Raw genomic sequence first — 21,854 nt, forward strand, 5'->3', positions numbered from 1 at the left:
GACCGTCTCACCACACCGTCTCCTCTTCATTTAACGACGATGTCAACAAACGTCGGCTAAGATAATTAGCCATTACAATAATATGACTTAGGCGCTCAGTGAATGGAGAATTACGAACACCATTCCAGTGTGGCTGTAAGACGCCAGTAGCGAATGAAGACATTAGTATAATAAGCCGCTTAAAGATTAGAAAAGCTGACCTTCCATTGTACGAACTGGAAGTCAATACCCTGACTGATTTATTTAATTTGTGGTTACTAGTTTTACTATCAGTTCATCACCTTGTGCCTGGTGCCCCTAACATTCTGTAATCAGAACGATAACTAACTTAACAGGTGTGCACATATTTAACACTCACAATGCATTATTTGTTTCACATTGACTGTCATCACTGTTGTGTCCTCAGTCTTCACATCTACTATTGTCCGTAAAACAGAACTACAGTTCTTTCCAAAAACTGTGCACAGTCTAGAAATAATATATGTACTGACAAAAACAGTAACTTGCCAAATATTTTAAACAGAATGATCATTAAAAAAAGGTGATGAAACGTCAGATAATCCACAGGTATAAAGAAGGCAGTTAATATGTGACATCCCTATTAGAAAATGTCTAACACAGTGGTACATGGTACATGGTGCCCGGCACACGGGGCAGGTCCGTTGCAGGTTGCTATCTAACATTTTCCAGGGTCAAAAAAGTTTGATTTTTCTTTGTCATACAATTCCTGATCGAATTTAAAAACTTAAACTGCTATCACAATCTAGTCGTCAGGATCTATAATGTAATGTCAAAACGTGCAACACGGTAGCTTTTATATGTCTTTAGGTAAAGTAACTCTAGTGCACAAATTACAAAAACTATAATCATCCTATATTTGATAATACGAGCACTAGCGACTTCGAACAGACTTTATATATAATTTCAAACCATTACGAAACTCTGTTGCGCTGACAACCCCACAAAATAAAGAAAAAAATGTACCGCTAAATGCACTTTGCTTCCATGCGCTAAAACTGCAGCACCTGGCATGACATTTCAATTCGTTACTTCTTCACTGTTAACTCTATTCGTAAAACTTTTTGCAGGCAGTATCCACATATTTTATTGAATGTATCTATAAAATTGTGTTACTGTTCGGCATATAGTTCGGGAGACATGGTGTTCTGTACATGGAAGTTCTGTTCTTTAAGGAATTTGTGATGGAGCTTTAATGAAATGAGCTTTACTGTTTTTTTCTTTTCTTTTCTAATAGCTACAATATCGTTCTGAAACGAGGAGGTACCCTTCATAAGACATTTATAAGCAATTTTTATTTTATCTGAGAAACACTTGTGGTCAGTTTTTATGTGTCCTCAGCACTGGGTGCCGAGCTATATTCCCACACTTTTCGTGTAGAATTCATAATCAGAGATACGGTATACAGTCGATACGGTAGGGGTTTACCCAGCGTGAAAATCGACTTATCTCGAAAACCTAGTTAATTACAGCTGTGAAGTCCACGATTCCTCATTCTATCAATATCTGGAGTAGGTGTCGTAAAATCTGCAATAAACGGGCCAGTATCTGCACTGCGCACATAAAATCATCCGACGTACTGCGTGCCTTTGACACCTCCGACATACAGTTTGCTGAGGAACTGCATATCTTAAAGTTGGTGATGGCTCGCCGAAGAATTAATTTGCAGTTTTTTTTTAATAATATGCACTGACTAAAAAAGAAGACACTCCACGAAGGAATTATCGTAATGAGTGGAAACCGGAAGATGGGACGTACAAGTACAGACGAACAAATCATTGCAGTTTCAGAGAAACTAGATGATTGATTCAAGAGAGAGAGCTTCACAAATTGACCAACTCAATAATGCGTTGCTCTACCTCAAGCCCTTAGGCGAGCAGTTATTCGACTTGGCATTCATTCATTGATTTGGTGGAAACCTTGCTGAGGGGTACCGTGCTTCTGGCGCTGCAGTCCGGAACCGCGGGACTGCTACGGTCGCAGGTTCGAATCCTGCCTCGGGCATGGGTGTGTGTGATGTCCTTAGGTTAGTTAGGTTTAAGTAGTTCTAAGTTCTAGGGGACTTATGACCTAAGATGTTGAGTCCCATAGTGCTCAGAGCCATTTGAACCATTTTTGGTACCGTGCCACATTCTGCCCAATTGGCCTTGCTCGTAACGGTAAACTTTGGCAATCAATAAGTAGAAACTCTCGTCGCGTGCGGGAGGGTATTGTCTTGGTTAAAAAAAATGGTTCAAATGGCTCTGAGCACTATGGGACTCAACTGCTGTGGTCATAAGTCCCCTAGAACCTGGAACTACTTAAACCTAACTAACCTAAGGACAGCACACAACACCCAGCCATCACGAGGCAGAGAAAATCCCTGACCCCGCCATGAATCGAACCCGGGAACCCGGGCGTGGGAAGCGAGGTATTGTCTTGCTGAAATCTAAGCCCAGGGAGGCTTGTCATGAACGGCAACAAAATGGGGTGTGGAATACCGTCGACGAATTTTCTATCATATTAAATGGCACGCCGCACCATCATTCTTGGTTGTCAGGCCATATGGCGAGCGAAAGTGAGGTTGGTATGCCCCTGCTGCTCCAGATACGTCTTCGTTGGTCGTTGGGTCTCATTTTGAAGCGGGTCACAGCACTGAGGACAGTCCTAACCCAGTCAATGAGATTCCAGGCTGGCGGCGTGTCTGGAGGCGGCCCTATAGCTGACTGTCGCCACCCATGCGACCCGACATCCAGGAGTTTCTACTACTTGTTTCCGTGCTAGCCAAAGCCTGCCGCGGCCAACAAGATCGCCGGACCCCTCCCCAATTCAGAACGTTTGGAAAAACCGAGCAAGGGACCTCAAACCAACTCTCGATTTTGTCGATCTAACGTGCCAGTTGGACAGAACTTGGCACGATACCCCTCAGGAGGACATCGAACAATTCTGTCATTCAGTGCCAAGCCGAATAACTGTCTGCATAAAGGCTAGATGTGCACAAACGCGTTACTGACTTGCTCAACTATAGAAGCTCATTCTCTTGAATAAATCATCCAGTTTTTCTGAAATTGTAATCATTTGTTTATCTGTACATGAATATCAGATTTACCGATTTCCACCCCATTCGGATAATGCCTTCATGGTACGTCGTCTTTTCTTTTATTTTCCTTTTTTTTTGTCTTAAATTTTATCATTATCATATCGACTTACCAGCTCAGCATCAAATGATTTAAATCCACTACTTACGAACTCATCAGATGCTAACGTGTGACTGCAACGTAAACAGGTCATTTGATGACGAGGTGGTTACTTGTAACTGGTACTGATAACATTTGTCTAGCCTGAAGCTGAAATATTCAACAAAAAACCTCTACTAGGCGGTCCCTGTGTCCCTCAAAGGCAGTAAGTGTAGTCTGTTTAAAATTTTCTTACAGATATTTATGGATTTCGTTCCACATGAGGCCTAGTTGTGATGTGGTTGTATGCCCTCACAGAGACAGCGCTAAAGAAACTGCTATAAGCTTTGTTGCTTGATCATCAGTAGGACTGTGCCGGATACAGGGGAATGAGAAGACTTACGGTTCACACAAGAGCAATTGCCAGGAAGCACAACATCCGTGTTAACAAGTTCTGAGGCCTTCAATAGAGGCACTAGATCACAATCATCAACCATTTCACATCCAGTGCTGGGTATAGGCTCCTTCCAGACTTCTCTGTCTCTTATTGCGTTCAGCTAGATAGGTGCATTTTGCTTCTGTATGCTTTTATCAGATTCCTTCCTAGCACTGGGTTACCGCCTCGGTCTTTCCTTATCCTTAGATTTCAACAAATTCTTTATCCCATCCATCACATAGTCGAAAGCTTTCATGTCCACCCGACCTCAGTTTAATTTTCATTATAGTCACCCTCTACAATCACTAATCTGAGCCAATCCCGTTAATTCGTTTATCCCATTAATTACCAACATAGATACACCAGTTTATAGCTAAATGAGCCTCTGATTTGAAATTATTCTCACTGCTATAAATCAAAACTGGTAATACACACTGTTTCTAAATCTTCCATTTCACACACAGTTATCTTTAGTTTTGAAAACTTCATGGAGGGATAATCAGTAAGATAGTTTTATGTGAGAATGAGTAGAAATTACAAGTGCTTTTTTATGGAAACAGTTGTGAGTTGATAGGGTAAATCAAATAAATAAAAATTACCTTAATTAGATAAATTACATAAGATACAATTGAGCTATCTCCCTTAGTATCAAAAACTGACGCGAATCATCCACCTTTTAGATATTCCATGAGGCGAATACTATGAGAGGAAAACAGGGAGCAGGAAAATAGATTGAATGAGGTCGGGAGTGTTGATGAGGCAGGGAAAGACTATATGCTTCAAAACTAGCAATTTTCATTTCTCACGTTTATGTTATTTTGTATTTACGCTTTGGAAAGTTGAAAGAGGCCTCCCCATGAGTGACCACGACTTTATAATCTAGGCAGCTGACTCTCACAGAGATGACCTCAGAGATTTCGATACTCTAAACGCATTAAAGACACGACACAACGTAAGGGAAGCCGGCTGCACCCACCTGAGCAGTATTTTCCAATGCCCGGACCCGGCGGAAGTAGATGACAAAGACTGTACAATAGCTCAATAGCTCGTTACCGCAATACAAGAGGCCATGAAAGGTGCAATACCAGTCATAAGACAATTGGGCTGCAATTCGGGCTGCAATTCGCAAGTACCATGGAACGAGTGTCTCCAGAGTCTTAGAACAGAAGTCAGAAGAAGAAGAAGAAGAAGACTGTGCCAGAAAGGCCAGACTACGGGAGAAAGAGCCCGCCGTCTGGACAGATACAGAGAACTTATGCAGAAATTTTATAGACCGCCTGCGGCAGACAAGAACAAAGCGCTGAAACCGATTCGTGCCACAGAACCTAATTGTGGACTCAACAGTTACGCCGTATAAAATCTTCCGCCGAAAGATAAACACACAGCAGCGTGACAGAAATCTGGCGGCAATCTGCACGATTACTGCTGGACTGTCTCTTTCCAGACGATCCGACAGAAGACGAATTTGATGAACACAGAATGAAAGTGGGGAAGTATACATCAGAAATGAAAATTTTTCCCTTTTTCGAGAGAGGAGGTGAGGGAATAATTCCTGAAACTGAAAAGAATAAATCACCTGGTCTGGACTGTATACCTGCTGACGCTCTACTGACTATTCACATGGACGTAAGTTCAAGTTTGTACAACTGTATAAAGCTTGTATGTTGCAGCAATGATACTAAGTATATGAAAGAACAGAAATCTCATTATTCTGAAGCAAGTTGAAAACATGACTCCCCTCGCTCAAAATTCCTACAGACCGATGAGCCTTCTCGTTGCTTCAGGTACAGTGGTTGAGAAGCAGCAATACTGCAAACATCAGGAGAATAAATCTTCTTCATGGAATAAATCTCCCACCCTATGAATTCAGATGTGAGAAGTCATCAGAAGACTCCGTAAAGAGGCGGTAAGACTTACGCCATTAAATATGTTATAGCCATAATGTGAGCATTGCCGGGGCTTTCGATCACTTATGGTAGCTAGCACTTCTTGCTTCTTGACCTACTGAGGTGCTTGGACTGCCCAGCAGCTTTCTACAACTATTTTAAGAACTATTGTCAAAACAGAGCAGCAAGCGCGTCGTGCCCTAGAGACATCCTCACAGAAGAATTTTCTAAAGGCTGCCTACGGGGATCTGGTACTTGCCCTGTGTTATGGAAGCTGCAGGATAACGAAGCGGTCGAAGGGATAGGGGCATATACTGACAACCTGACGGTCCCTGTCAAAAGAAGCTCCAGTGAAATGGAAGAGGGATGTGGCAAGTTCAACAACTACATTGTTAAACTGCCTGGTGCGCCTGATAAACGTGGTAAATGTTGTTAAAAGTGAAACTCTCGTGAGATATGATCATGAAATAATGTGGCAGGTCCACAAGGAGAAAATTCGCCACCAGATGCCAAGGTGTTCTCTTGGACGAGCAACGAAATTATCATATTGGAGAAATAAACAAGAGATGCAGGTACATCGATAACAAAATTATTAATCTAGTCAGTTATGACTGTAAACTATCAATGCAAACAATGAGGACGTATCATAATGCCACCCTAACTGTGATAAAAGCGTTAGGAGATGTTGTGCGGGTGCTTGGGTGCACAGGCTTCTGCTCATAATAGCAGCATTGATAGTTACGAGGGTGAACACGAAATACTACGTCGGTTGACAGGCGCCTTTAATAATGTGTCAGTTGAGGCGCTGCATATAATACTTGGAAAATGTCCACTTAATCTTCAGATACTGAAAAAATCGGTCATCTATTGACTGAAGAAAGAGCATATAATAAGAATACGAGCCATAAAGAAGTAAATTAACAATCAGAAACGGAAGGATGATGCCCAGACAGGCGGTGCACCTGCGGTTTTCTCCCAGATATGAAACTGAGACTGGGAATGAGGCATCTGAATCCGTCAAGAGACGTGACACATTTCTTGACGCGTGAAGAGCCTTATGCAACCTACTGGCATTCAACTGGACGAAGACAGACCTCCAAATGTGCCAGTGGTAAAGAAGGAACACCAGAACATACCATTTCTTTTATTTATTTGACCTCCAGTAGAACTCAATCTACCATCTAAATAACGTGGTTAAGCAGTACATTGTATTGTATCAAAAGAATAGATGAAATCATATCTGCTGATATAAGACCTGAAGCTGTCACAGTTTTGTCCACCACAAATGGACAACAAAGAGATCTGAAAGTGAATTAGACAGTTATGGTTTATGATTTCACACCAGTACAGAAATTGCCTCAAAAGAAAGACATGAAAAACGCAAACCATTAAGAGCTACAGCTCTTCCCAATACTTTAAAGGAAATTTACAGTCAGTTTATATATGCGAATGTCTTTAGCAAACGAAAGATAAGAATCTGATTGAACGACGTGGTATTTCTCATATATAACAATTTCTTCAAAAATCTAACCTTTCACAGTGAAATTTGGGACACGAAAACAGGATGAGGGTTACGGGAGTTTCCTATTCAGAACCAAGGCCACGTGTAAGGGAACTGTAACTGTTCATACGTTTAGATGGAGAGGAAAAGAGGCGTGATTGCACCAGAGTCGAACAATGGTGGAAATCGTTGGTCGACCGAAATGGTCCTTCGAAAACAGCGGTTTTGTAGGAATTCGAGATTGTAATACCGTGTAATAACCACCTCCGTTCGTTGGGACACGTTCCACAATACTTGCCATTGTGTTTTCCGTGGCTCTTGACTTCACGTAGGTTGTCAGTACACGGAAATTTCAGATCAAGGACAACGCCACAGAGGCAGCTTGGTTCACTAATACACGTCAACTTCCTCATTACAGCGGATGTCAGCGTGGGACTGCATCCACTGCAAATGGATGGTCTGCCCCTTCCGTTCTGTGAACATATCCAGGACATACTATCTGGGGATGTCCGTTGTACGCCGATGATATTGCTGATACTGATTGGCTGCAACTAATCAGCACGGAACTGCTCCGCTCGACTGCGCGGCGGAGCAGGATGGCAGGTCCTGAACAAAATATTCTTTAAAGAAAACGGGTTGTGCGTTACCTAGGCAACGAACCCCCAGCTGTTTCACTACAGGAGGTTGTGACGCAGAACATCGAGAGCAAGGCACCGAAGACATCTGAGATCACCAGTTGCAGCGGACGAAATGTTAGCTGCGCATGCTAGAGGATCACAAAAACAAGACAGAGTGGAAACGCATCCATTGCCGTGCCTGTCCATCCACAGAACTAGAACACCGGCAACAGCGGCGATCCATCGGAACAAGCGAGTCATCGCCTGGAACGAGAAGCTGACACACATGGTAAGAGGCACATGCAACCACACCGCCCTACAGAGCGCCCAGGAATGAGCACGGAGTGCATATGGGCTAGGGAGCGATGGAGTGCATTTTGGAATATATATTTATAATCTGTTTTAATATTTTATAATGCATACTAGTGGCAAGTAGGAGGGAATCAGGTTTAGGGCAATAATACTGTCAGGTATTTTTAGATCTGCAAGCAGGTGTAGTTTTATTAACAGTAGGAATAGTTATGCGATGGGAATGTGTAAAGTATACCTAGCTGACGATGTATAGGAAAGAACTTACTGTTGATATTTTATCGAAAAATGAGTACAGCCTCAGGTTAAATTACAGACAACTGGCTACAGTATAATAAATGGATACATAAAGAAAAAAATATTTACGCTAACGAATAGTTTTTTAACTTGGGTTTGAGAACTGTATTTGAAGGATAGACTTTATGACATCATCGCCGGAAGGTGTCATGCGTTCGAGTCCTATTCCCGTATGGATGGGAATTTTATATATGTTTTTGTTGGTGGAAGTTCGTGTAGACAAGGAAGAAAAATTAACAGAAATAAGCATAGGCCTAGCGTCTGACCTTTGATACGTGTTCTGGGTTTGAGTCCGACTTCGCCAGACGATTTCGAAATCGAGCACACCACGCTGCTAAGTGAAAGATATATAGCGGAAACAACTCACTACGATGCAGTAAAACCATTTCTCCATGATATAATACCTTGCAGGAATGCTAGTTCAGCGAGAGTTTGAAAACCCGGAGAAAATGACAAATTTAAAACCTTGAGTTGCGCCCAGATAGCTCAATCAGTAAGAGCACTGCCCTTAAAAGAACATGCTTGGCGTCCGTGTCCAGGTCAGATACACATTTACGTTCCTTTCACGCAACTCCAGATGAGGTTCACAAGCTCTCTTTTAGTAATCCTTCTTGCCCGAAGGTTATCTCATCTAGTCGTGTAATTGAAACCACTCCGCTTCTGCAATCGTATTGACGTGAAGACAGAAGGCCGCATAATTTTCTATATTCTGTGCTTCACATTCACACAGCAGAATAGCAGAATTTCTACTAAGGGTGTATTTTATCAAAAAAGAAGACTGTTTTAGCTTCATTACACAGAAGTCTTCTCTTCCAATCAAACCTGTATAATAGTGGTATTTTCTTAGTCCTTTTTTTTTTTTTTTAATGGACTTGTAGTCCGGGGTGATAGGTTACAATACAGCATCACCGGTCTATTGCGGTCTAACTGTGTTGGTGAACCAGTAAATTTCCACTGTGCAGTGACTGCGTCACTGCAATTCACTTTGGAGGTGTGTGGAAACAATTGAATATTCATTCTTTAAATGACGCTGTATACCTGCGAGACAGATTTATTCAAGAACATACAGAATTTTATGTTTTAGCCACTGTACTGTTTCCCGTGGTCGTCTTTATGACAATTCGGTAAAACAGATGTATGATAATAATGAATCCATTACTCCTTACGTTTGTTAGAAAATGGACTGCTCAAATATAATTAAATTTTTATTATGATATCCGTTCCTCAAATAAGGCATTTAAATGAGAATGAGCGTTTAGCTTGAAATGGGGTTGAACAATAAGGGACTATAAAAGAGGTACATACACTGATGGGCCAAGACGTTAAGACCAGACCGAATGCGAGGCACGTGACACGATAACGACAGTATAAACACGCGTATACGAATGGGGAATCATATTAGCGAAGACACTGGCCGCTGGTAGAGAAGTCCACGGACGTGGTTAACTTTGAGAAAGGGTTGATCATTATGGCACAGGGAGTGCGAACGAAAAACTCGTCAACGGCGGAGCTGGTAGACTGTCCGAGTAACACTGCCGTGAGCGTCCACGTAAGGTTGTTGAAGGACGGTGAAACTGCGAGTACCCGACAATGCGTTGGACATCCATACCTCATTACATAACGTGCAGATTGGTGGCTTTCCAGATGTGTAAAACAGGATGGGTGGCTATTTGTGGCAGATCTGAAGATGGAATACAGTGCTGGAGCGGGCACAACTGTTTCGGAGCCCACCGTTCATGGCACGTTCTTGAACCGGGGCACCGCAGTAGACAACCCCTATGAGTTCAAAAAATGGTTCAAATGACTCTGAGCACTATGGGACTTAACATCTATGGTCATCAGTCCCCTAGAACTTACAACTACTTAAACCTAACTAACCTAAGGACATCATCACGAGGCCTATGTGTTCCTACGTTGACCCAACGACATAATTAATTACGATTGCAGTTGGCACGCGATCATCGAAACTGGACGGTGGATCAATGGAAACACCAGGCAACATGAGTCACTACTTGTTACAAAAGGTCGACGGTCATGTCCGGAACCGGCATCAAACAAGCAAACGGTTGCTCGAAACATGAACCTCGTCACGGTCGCCGTACTGCGGGGGTGCTATAATACTATGTGTTCACTCATCTGGCCTTCCGCGTGACCTGTGCTGGTAATCGAAGGCACCATGATTACCACGAAATATGCGAGGATTATTGTGGATCAACTGCCTCTCTTTATGGCTGGTGTCTCCGATGACATCTTCCAGCAGGGTAAATATTCCTGTAATAAGACTACATTCTTGTTACAGTGGTATAGTGCTTTTCAGTAGCGTAAGAAACGAAATTCCCTATGCACGCAGAAGCCATTTGCCCGTAATTTACGGGAATTTTGTGACTCTGTGACCTGGGCTTACACATAATGTGCCACATACCTCCGGAAGCATACACTGAAGAGGCAAAGAAACCGGTACACCTACCTAATATTGTATGGGGCTCCGCGAGCTCGCAGAAGTGCCGCAACACTGCGTGGCAAGGAGTCCACTAATGTCTGAAGTAGTGCTGGAGGGAACAGACACCATGAATTCTGCAGGGCTGTCTATACTTAATAATGTTAATGCCTGGGGAGTTTGGTGGCCAGCGGAAGTGTTTAAATTCAAAAGAGTGTTCCTGGAGCCACACTGTAGCAATTCCTGACGTGTGAGGTGTCGCATTGCCCTCATGGAATTTCCCAAGTCAGTCGGAATGCAGAATGGACATGAATGGATGCAGGCGATCGGACGGGACGCTTACGTACGTGTCACCTGTCAAAGTCGTATCTAGACGTATCAGTGGTCCCATATGACTCCAACTGCTCACGCCCCATACCATTATGGAGCCTCCACCAGTTTGAACAGTTCCCTGCTTACATGCAGGGTGCATGGATTCATGAGGTTGTCTCCATACCCATACACGTCTATACGTTCCATACAATTTGAAACGAGACTAGTCCCACCAGGCAACATGTTTCCAGTCATCAACAGTCCAATGGCGGTGTTGACGGGCCCAGGTGAGGCGTAAAGCTTTGTGTAATGCAGTCATCTATGTTACACGAGTGTGCCCTCGGCACCGAAAGCCCATATCGACAGTGTTTCGTTGAACGATTTGCACACTCACACTTGTTGATTGCCCAGCATTGAAATCTGCAGTAGTTTTTGGAACGATTCTCTTCAGTCGTTGTTGGTCCTGTTCTTGTAGGATCTTTTTTCGGCCGCAGCGATGTTGGAAATTTGATGTTTTACTGGAGTCCTGATATTCGTTGTATACTCGTGAAATGGTCTCACGGGAAAATCCCTATTTCATCGCTACCTCGGAGATTCTCTGTCCCATCGCTCGTACGCCGACTGTGACAGCACGGTCAAACTCACTTAAATCTTGATAATCTGCCATTGCAGCATCAGTAACCGTTCTAGAAACTGCACCAGACACTTGTTTTCTTGTTTAGGGTTTGCCGACCACAACGCCGTATTCTACCAGTTCACATTTCTCTGTATTTGAATATGCATGCTTATACCAGTTTCTTTGTCGCTTCAGTGTATATGCAAAAACTAGCCTTTGAAAAGTTTGTTTCGTCTTCTTTGTGTGATATTGCTGATGAACAGGAGAAGGAGGCAATCTGGAAAGACATAAAGGAGAAATGGAAAAACAAATCGAATACTGCGATAAGACAGTTCTACCTCGCACGTTACATTTTATTCGGACGTAGACCTATTTGGGTACTGTGCATCCCAGATGAACTCGTCAAGAAACTCATTTGGTTCACACATCTCACTTTGGTGCTAAGAATTGTTTTCAGAAATTACAGGATACCAATTACTCCAATAATATGGAAAAGCAAATTCGAGCTGTTTTGGCAAAATACAAACTGTGCCAAAAGGCAAACCCATCTACCGTTACACACAGAACACCACTATTTCCGACCACTCCTGTGAAACTAAGAGAATTAGCAGAATCCATCCCACGCACAGTATCTGCTGTATTACGTTCCACACATGGACCAATAGTTATTAAGTAACTGGTATTAATTTTTGGCTCATGAATGTGTACGAGGAGAATGAATTGGAAGACAGAAAGGGGAAGACTAAGAAGGGATTTACGAAGAGGAAAAGGAGAGTTAGTGAGGTAGACGAAAATTACGTATTTTCAAAAACAGAAATATAATTTTTGTGTTTATGTTAGTGGAATTGTGTTATCGTAACATCTATGGCCAGACGTATCAAAAGAGTAGGTAACGCGTAAGTTAAGGTCGATTGTTCAAGTACGCAACAGGATGAATGGAGAATATTTTTAACATAATTTAGAGTAACGTTCTCTGTTTCTCACGTGAGAGCCACGTATCAGGCTAATAATGATGCAGTATATTTGTTTTTGTTACCATAATCCACAGATAAACGCATATAAAATAAGTTATCTACTGACAGACAAAGTCTGGACGAGAACTGAATCATCAGTGCCGACATTACTGGTGACGTCAGAGCGGTACTTACAGTTCAGCTCGTCGGCGTGGTTATCAGCGCAGTGCGTCCAGTCGTCACACCAGAAGAAGCGGTGAACACGAGTCCCGTCGCCGCATATCCGGAAGAAATCTGTGTAGGAAACATCCGGCCCAGCTGATAAAATCACTATGAAACTATACAAACGTATTTCTGATACTTCAGCCTCATTTTATTTTTATTACAACTTTTTGAACTGAACTGAACTGATAAACAATTGCTCACTTCCAACGAAGTGGAGAATCTTGGAAACATGTCTAAATCTTAGTTGAAGATTATAATCTCATGCAGGTCGTTATTGCTATACCCATAATTTTTTTAACATCTTGAAATAATCACAAATCGTATTTTAGCAATATCAAACTTTAATCATCGGATTGTAATAAAAGCGAAAATGAAAGTATACATCTATGTAATTTCGTACAAGACGTATTAAATGCGTTTAATACACCAGAATTCTCATAACAAAGTACACATTAATTTCCTTACCTTTTTCAAGCATTGTCACAAAAAGACGTTCTTTTAAAACCAAGAGAATAAAACAGAGACATCCGTTAGATGTTGTGATGTTATGAAAAATGTGTGAAAAATAATAAATATCGAAAACCGATAGAGCTCTGTATTCTTTTTCCTGTTTTATTTTCCATGTGAAAACGACCGTTCTGCACGTTGCAACCTGTAACGCAAAAATTCTAAATTTTCGCTGTTTCATAGCCGTTAAAACAAACTGGGAATGTTTGTTTAAAGTGCCATTATCAAATGTTTTAAGTGTTATACAGTGCCTAATGTGGCACACTGTCGTGTTTAAAATACACTATTAGACACATTGTCTAAGAGTCGATATTTCTGCAGAGCCTACTGCTTTGTTTCATCACTGAGTATATCATCTTGAGTCAAATAGTGTATTTCAAATACGACAGAATGCCATCTTAGGCACTGTATAACATTTAAAACACTTGATAATGGCACTTTGAAGCCGAAATCATGATTGTGTACGTGTAAATGTAACACTGTAAATAAACAACAGTCTAATGGCGGTACTAACTTTAAAGAAATATATTATGACTCTGGACCCGCATTTTGTAAAAATTATTAAATTGGGAATGATTGAATAATGGTTATATGACTGTAATATTTGGGTTATGACCACACATGGCCTTAACAATGTGTGAATTAGCTGACTTGAAGGCTAGCAGGCAATGTGTGTCTTCCAAGGTTCACCTTCCAAGGTTCGTCTTCCAAGGTCGCTGGTACGTTGGTCCTCGATCCAGAAACTAGAACTGATCTTCCTTGTCTAGCAAGGGGAATGGAGATTGTCCTTGTCTAGCAAGGGGAAGGGAGATTGTGGTCTGCAGTCCTCATTATATGGCGGTATGCTGATTTCCTGGGTTGTATCTCTAACGTCTCCACAAAGTCTCAAGCAGTTGCAACTACACCTGGCGGTCCTCCTGACGGCGCACCAAAAGAATAAACTATATGTATTATTATCCTCTCTTTGCTTTCATGTCTACCGTTTTATACAGTAACTCAGCGACCATTGTAGCCCATAAGCAACTATCGCAGGTATACACTAGATATGCTGCACTAAGGGGCAGGTTTTCCCCCTCAGTACACCAATATGTGCTTTCCATTACGACAGATGTCCGCCTCGATAGCTGAGTGGTCAGCGCGACGGTGTGCCATGCAAAGGTGCCCGGGTTCGATTCCCGGCTGGGTCGGAGATTTTCTCCACTCAGGGACTGCGAGTTTGTGTCGTCTTCATCATCATATCATCCCCACCAACACGCAAGTTGCCGAAGTGGCGTCACCTTAAAAGACTTACACATGGCGATCGGTCAACCCGACGGAAGGCCCTAGCCACACGACATTTCATTACGACAGATAAACTGTCTGCTTCATACAATGACTAGACTGGGAAAACCTACTGGAAAAATCACTTTTTATTCCACATATCTACTGCCAGTTTCCATATCTTTCTAGTGTGACATGTACCGCGAAATGGGATCAAACTGCAGCAAAATAGGATCCGGAATTGGCGTCAGTCCATAATTTTCCTACACAGGCAGGAAAAGTCAGTTAATAAGTTAAATTCAGGAACTTCTTTTGATACCACAAACCCGAACATGTCGACCCCCGATGCATTACTGTTAGCAAATTTTATAGCAACATGTTTCGTATAAATCAGCGGGATAGGACGGGCGGCTGTCTCACTGCTTCTGGAAGACGTACGGCATGGCAGAAGTTGTGACGGAACTCTTCTCTATGAAGGCGGGGCAAAGGCTTGCGGCCCTGTTCTCTCGTTACCATTTGATAAAGTTCCACACAAGCATCGCGAAAACTCTCTTAGTGGGTTCTTTTTAGTACCACAGAAAAATGATATACAGGTGAGGTCTTTCCACATTTATCAATATTTATTTTACAAAAACTATAAAACATACAAATTTTTACTTTATGACAAATGGATAAATAAACCATAAACTTTAATTGCATTTCAATTTTGCACGTGGAAGCTGAGTTGAGAGCACTTCACTAGGCATCGTTGTAAAATAGCGTCACGCGAGAAGAAGACGCACTGTGTTCTGTGGTATCACGAGACAAAATCTCCAGTTAACGTGCAGCGTAATTTTTGGAGGCAATGAGGAAGACAAGCACGTGAGAGCAGTATTGTTGCGTGGTACATGAAGTTAAATCACACCGGCGGAGTGTAGGACCTTTCGCAAACAAGGCGGCCTTCAGTCAGTGTACAAGGGGACGGAGTTACAACAGGCAACGAAACCTTTCCACATCTACTCTACGCTCATCTCGTGAATCAGGGTTTCCTAGGACCACAGGGTTTCCAGATTGCACCTGCTCGCATGCACTATGTGATCAAAAGTATCCGGACACTCCCAGAATCATACGTTTTACAATTAGGTGGATTGTGCTGCCGCCTACTGTCAGGTACTCCATATCAACGACTTCAGTAGTCATTAGACATCGTGAGAGAGCAGAATGTGGCGCTCCGCGGAATTCACGGGCTTCGAACGTGATCAGGTGATTGGGTGTCACTTGTGTCATACGTCTGTACGCGAGATTTCCGCGTTTCTGAACGTCCCTAGGTCCACTGCTTACGATATGATAGTGAAGTGGAAACGTGAAGGGACGCGTATAGCACAAAACCGTACAGGCCGACCTCGACTGTTGACTGACAGTGACCGCCGTCGATTGAAGAGGGTCGTAATGTGTAGTAGGCAGACATCTGTCCAGACCATCACGCAGAAATTCCAAACTGTATCATGATCCACTGCAAGTACTATGACAGTTGGTCGGGAGGTGATAAGATTTGGATTTCATGGTCCAGCGGCTGCTCATAAGCCACACATCACAATCGTAAATGCCAGACGACGCCTCGCTTGGGGTAAGGAGCGTAAACATTGGACGATTGAACAGTGGAAAAACGTTGTGTGGAGTGACGAATAACGGTACACAATGTCACGATCCCATGGAAGGATGTGGATATGGCAAATACGCGGTGAACGTTATCTACCAGCATGTGTAGTGCCAACTGTAAAATTCGGAGGCAGTGGTGTTATAGTGTGGTCATGTTTTCAATGGATGGCGCTTGCACGCCTTGTTATTTTGCGTGGCACTATCACAGCACAGTCCTTCATTGATGTTTTAAGCACCTTTCTGCTTCCCACTGTTGAAGAGCATTTTGGGGGTGGCGATTGCATTTTTCAACACGATCGGGCACCTGTTCATAATGCACGGCCTGTGGCGGAGTGGTTACACGACAATAACATCCCTGTAATGGACTAGCCTGCACAGAGTCCTGACATGAATCCTATAGAACGCCTTTGCGATGTTTTGGAACGCTGACTTCGTGCCAGGTCTCACCGACCGACATTGATACCTCTCCTCAGTACAACACTCCGTGAAGGATGGTAGTCGAAACCCTGGCGGCGAAGGTGATTAAGTTGCTCCTGTACTGGGTGATATTGAGTCATGAGGCCTGAAGACTGGACTTTGGGAGGTGGTGGTTGACTGGGGTGATAAGGCACAGGAGATCCATTTGTGGACAAGGTTATGAGAGTAATTACGGTCTGTATATTCCTCAGTGAGACCCTTGGTGTATTTTGAGAGGGACTGCACGTCACTACAGTTCCAACAGCCGTGGGTGGCTTCACTGTATGGAAGGAACTACTTGGTATGGAATGGGTGATAGCAGCTGAATTGTGGGTAATGGAGGCAATTGGTAGGTTTCACATGAACATAGATGATGATGCAGCCAATTTTAAAGTGGTCATTATAGAGGGAGCAGGATTGTTGGGTTGAGTAGGACCAAGTGAAGCAAATGGGGGAGAATGTGTTGCGGTTCTCATGGTCTGTTGACTGGGCGTCGTCACCCTCGATCCAGATCAGTAAGATGTCACCAGTGAATCTGAACCAGGCGACGGGTTTGGGATTCTGGATGTTCAGGAAGGATTCCTCTAGATGGCCCACGAATTGGTTGGTACAGGATGATGCTGAGCGAATGCGCAAAGCCATAACTCAGATACATTTGTAGGTAATGACTTTGAAGGAGAAATAATAGTGGGTGCCGAAATAATTGGTCATAGCGATTAGGAAGAATGTTGGGTCTTTATGTGGCGGATTGTTGGTCATTGGGAAAGGTAGTATTCAACAGCAATAAAGACATAGGCATTTTGGATGTTACTATAAAGGGAGGTGATATCAATAGTGACAAGTGGAGCACCGTGTGGTAAGGGAACTATGGAAAGTCGGAGATGTTCAGAATTTTTTGTGTAGGAAGGTATGTTGTGGGCAATTTTCTGAAGGTGTTGGGCTACTAAAGCAAAGATTCCCTCTGGGGGTGAACAGAAAGAGAACAAATGGGGCATCCTGGGTGGTTGGATGTATGGACTTTAGGAAGCATGTACAAGGCAAGAGTATGGGGTGTGGTAGGTGTGAGAAGAGAGATAGACTCCAGAGAGGGCTCAGGAATGAACCTAAGAATTTGAGGAGAGTGGAGAACCTGTTGGATTTCTAGAATGGGATCACTGTGGCAGGATAGCTACGTGGCTGAAACTGACAGCTGGCAGAGTCCTTCTGCCACATAATCCTTGCGATGCAAATAACAGTGTTGGAGCCTTTGTCAAGAGGTAGTATTCTAAGGTTCGGATCAGTTTTTGTGGTTGATTATAGATCTTTCTGCGGATGTAAGATTAGTTTGCATGTTGAGGGATTTGGGGAATGATGGTGAAGCAAGGATCAGGGTTAAGATGTTGAGAAAAGTTAGCAGAGGGTGATAGATGGACAGTGGTGGTAGATTGCGGTTGAATGAAGAGTGAACTGAGTCAGACAGGGTTCAACATTGGGCTTTTGTTGAGTCTGGATGGTGGGGCTGGTGACGAAATAGTGTTTCCGTTGTAGGGATTGGGAGAACTTCTGTGATGCTAAGGCTTTTGAAGAAAGGATTCATTATTATGTTTCGGGTCTGTTTAGGATCTAGATTCTGTGCAGTGGAGGGAGGGATCTTTTGAGGGTTTCTTAGCCATGGGGACATGCAGGAGGGGGGCGGGAGGTTGGAAGTAGTTGTAGGGGTGGTGGGTCGTCGTAGTCCAAGGCAGGAGTAGAATATGAACAGGCTGAAGAGTCACTTGGTTCAAATGGCTCAGAGCACTATGGAACTTAACTTCTGAGGTCATCAGTCCCCTAGAACTTAGAACTACTTAAACCTAACTAACCTAAGGACATCACACACATCCATGCCCGTGGCAGGATTCGAACCTGCGACCGCTGCGGTTCCAGACTGTAGCGCCTAGAACCGCTCGACCACACTGGCAGGTTGAAGAGTAATTTGAAGTGGCTTTGTGCTTGCTGCTCTAGATCCTGAAGGGCAAGGGTTTCACTGTGTGATATAGGACCCAGGAATTTGTAATTGTATAGCAGCAGAATTTTATGGTTGGAGAGGAAGTACTGAATGGAGGTATGGGCCTGATTAATATGATTATGCAGGAGCATGTTGGTGATGGTTCAGTACCTGGGGAATCTGAACAGATCGACGTCATTGTGGAATGAAGGGTGGGAGCTGGAGATGGGTAATTTGCTTGAAGGCCATTCCCTGAGCGAAGCAAGAATTTAGGAAAAATATGTGATACTGGGTTCTGGCTAGGGATGAGGAAATTTTGTGTATTGACGCAGGTGGAAGCAGCAACGATCCACGGTGGCGGTAAAAAGAAGCATAAATGTACCTAAATAATGCAGAAATACTCGAGAAAAATGTTCGCAAAAATACATCTAAAACGTGGGAAACAACTATGAAAATATGAAACGGATGGAGTAGGGGAAAACAAGATGAAATCTGAGGGAGCAGGCTGATTCTAAAACCAAATGAGATCGGCGTCAAGACACAATGAGATCAAGGAAAAAAAGAAATAAAATGATAGTAATGAAGGGGAGCGACAAATGTGAGTAGTTATGTGGAGTTAGTATGTGCGAACTGGAATAGAGAGGAGAAGGAGTGGAGATTGGGAACAGTTGGTAGCATAAGACACAAGTTTGTTTGGCATAGGGAGTTATGGGAACTAACGTGCGACATTATGTGAGAGTGACAAAGGAAGAGAAATCAGTTACACAGTACTGGATTAATGATATCGACGAGAGTAATGTGGGACATTAGATATTGAACCAATTATCAATACAATCTAGTAGCACACTGTGTGCACAGCCAGTGCGATTCACACATTGTGACTCCCAAGCAGAGTGTACAGCGCGGTTTGTAAGACGACAGGAGAAACACAGGAAAGAAGAGAAAGAACGATGGACACTGACTGTAGTAATACAATAGAAAATATTAACAAAGGAAAAGCAGCACAGGGTTGTGGGGTGGAAGGAAAGCTATCATCAATGGAAAAGTCTGGATGGAATGTAACAATGTTATGAAAAGGATAGTTGCTACTTTCCCTACAGTGGAGGTGTTAAGTCGCAGGTATTCACAACAAAAAGGGCATCAGAAAATGAACCTTTGTCCAACAAGGCCTTGATCAGAGATAGAACATACACTCACAAACTGTTAGAACTGCAACTCGCAAACATGATGGCAAACAGCTGCGCATGATGGGAGACACAACTCTGTGTGTGTGTGTGTGGGGGGGGGGGGTGTTAGGATGAGGCTGGTTGGGAAGGGAAACGATATCTGCATAGGGTGGAGGACAGTGAAGTACTGCTTGCAGGAGCATACAGGGACAAGGTGGAGGGAGGGTAGGGCAGCTAGGTGCACTCATGAAGTTATGCCGAGGGTCTGGGGGGGGGGGGGGAGGGTATGCAGAAACTAAGTGATTAAAAAGACTTTGGGTGCGTTGGTGGAATAGAGGACTGTATAGTACCAGAATGGGAGCAGGTGGGATTAGAGAGTAAGAACAAAGCTTAATGAAGTTTGAGGCCTGGAGTGTTACAGGAACTTAGGATACGATGCTAGGAGAGTTCCCACCTCTGCAATTCAGAAAAGTTGTTGTTGGTAGGAAGGATTAAGGTGGCACAGGCTGTGAAGCAGTCACTAAAATGAAGAACGTTCTGGTGCATGGATGGCTCCCCAATGGGGTGGTGCAGCTCTTTCTTCGCCTCAGTAAACGGTGAACATTCCTGTGGACAGACAGTTTCTCTGTTTTCTTGCCCACACAGAATGCAGGACAGTGGTTGCAACTTAGCTAGTATATCACATGACTGGTTTCAAAAGTAGCCCTGCCTTTGACTGGGTAGGGGATGCATGTCACATAACTGGAGTAAGTGGTGATGGGTGGGTATATGGGACAGGTCTTGCATCAAGATCTATTACAGGGAGATGAGCAATGACACATGGGGTTGGAAACAGGAGTTGGGTGCGGTGTACTGCGGATATTGTGTAGGTTTGGTAGGCAGAGGAATGCCACTGTGGTAGTGGTGGGGAGGATGCTGTGTAGGACATTCTTCATTTCAGGGCATGATAAGATGTAATCGGATGCCTGGTGGAGAATGTGACTAATTTGCTCCAGTCCTGGGTGATACTGAGTCTTAGAGGAAATGCTGCTCTGTGACTGGATGGTGTGACATTGGGCTGTGGTGGGTGGCTGTAGAGACAAGGCGCGCGAGATCTGTTTTTGTACGAGTTTGTGAGGGTAATTACGATCTATGAAAGACTCAGTGAGACCCTTGGTGTATTTCTAGAGGGACTGCTCGCCAGTACTGATACGATGGCCACGGATGTTTAGGCTGCTTGGAAGGGACTTCATGGTATGGAATGGGTGACAGCTGTCAAAGTCGAGGTATTGTGGGTCGTTGGAAGGTTTGACATGGGCAGACATACAGATGTACCCATCTTTCAGGTGGAGGTCAATATTGAACAAGATGACTTGTAGGGTTAAATAGGCCCGCTGAAGCAAAATGTAGAGAGGGTGTTGAGGCTCTGGAGGAATCCGGATAGGGTGTCATCAGCCTCTATCCAGAGCATGAAGATGTCGTCAACTAACCTGAACCAGGAGAAGGGTTTGGGATTCTGGGAGTTCAGGAAGGTTTCCTAACTGCCCTATTACAGAATAAGCCACCAAACAGCATTCTTCATTTCAGTGACTGCTTCAGAGTCTGTGCAGTTTGGTTCCCTCTAAACAACACCAACTTTTCAAAATTGTGGAGATATAAAGTCTCCCTGCAATATATCCTACATTTCCATTACACTCCTGGCCACAACCTTCGTTAAGTTTTGTCCTTACTCTCTAGACCCACCTGCCTATCTTTACAGCACTACACAGCTTACTGTTCCACCAAGGAACCGCAGTCCATATACGCCCCTCCTCTTCCGCTAACCCTCCCGCCACCCTCTGTCTAACTTCCCAACTACACCCAGACACCCTACCCTCTCTCCACCTTGTCCCTGCATGCTCCTGCAATTAGCACTTTACTGTACCCCCCCCCCCCCCCCCTTTCTCACTTATCCACGAACAAACGTCATTACTATCTTTTTATTTCTTTTTTCTTTAATCTTATTGTGTCTTGACGCCAGTTTCAGTTTTTTTACTATTGGCCTACTCCTACAGATTTCGTCATGTTTCCCAGTACTCCATCCAATTCATCTACTCGTGGTTGTTTCCCACGTGTTTGGA

The 21,854-nt window shown here is 43.5% G+C and overlaps 1 protein-coding gene across 1 annotated transcript in view; it reads right to left on the reverse strand.

The window, feature by feature from the left end:
- Positions 1 to 21,854, reverse strand: part of LOC126154853 (G-protein coupled receptor GRL101-like) — a 373,478-nt gene that overhangs the window by 272,618 nt on the left and 79,006 nt on the right. Inside the window, exon 5 of the mRNA XM_049916191.1 lies at positions 12,733 to 12,831. Within this exon, the coding sequence (XP_049772148.1) occupies positions 12,733 to 12,831 (99 nt within the window). The remainder of the gene's footprint in view (positions 1 to 12,732; positions 12,832 to 21,854) is intronic.

Source organism: Schistocerca cancellata, chromosome 2 (assembly GCF_023864275.1).
Source record: "Schistocerca cancellata isolate TAMUIC-IGC-003103 chromosome 2, iqSchCanc2.1, whole genome shotgun sequence".
Taxonomy (NCBI): domain Eukaryota; kingdom Metazoa; phylum Arthropoda; class Insecta; order Orthoptera; family Acrididae; genus Schistocerca; species Schistocerca cancellata.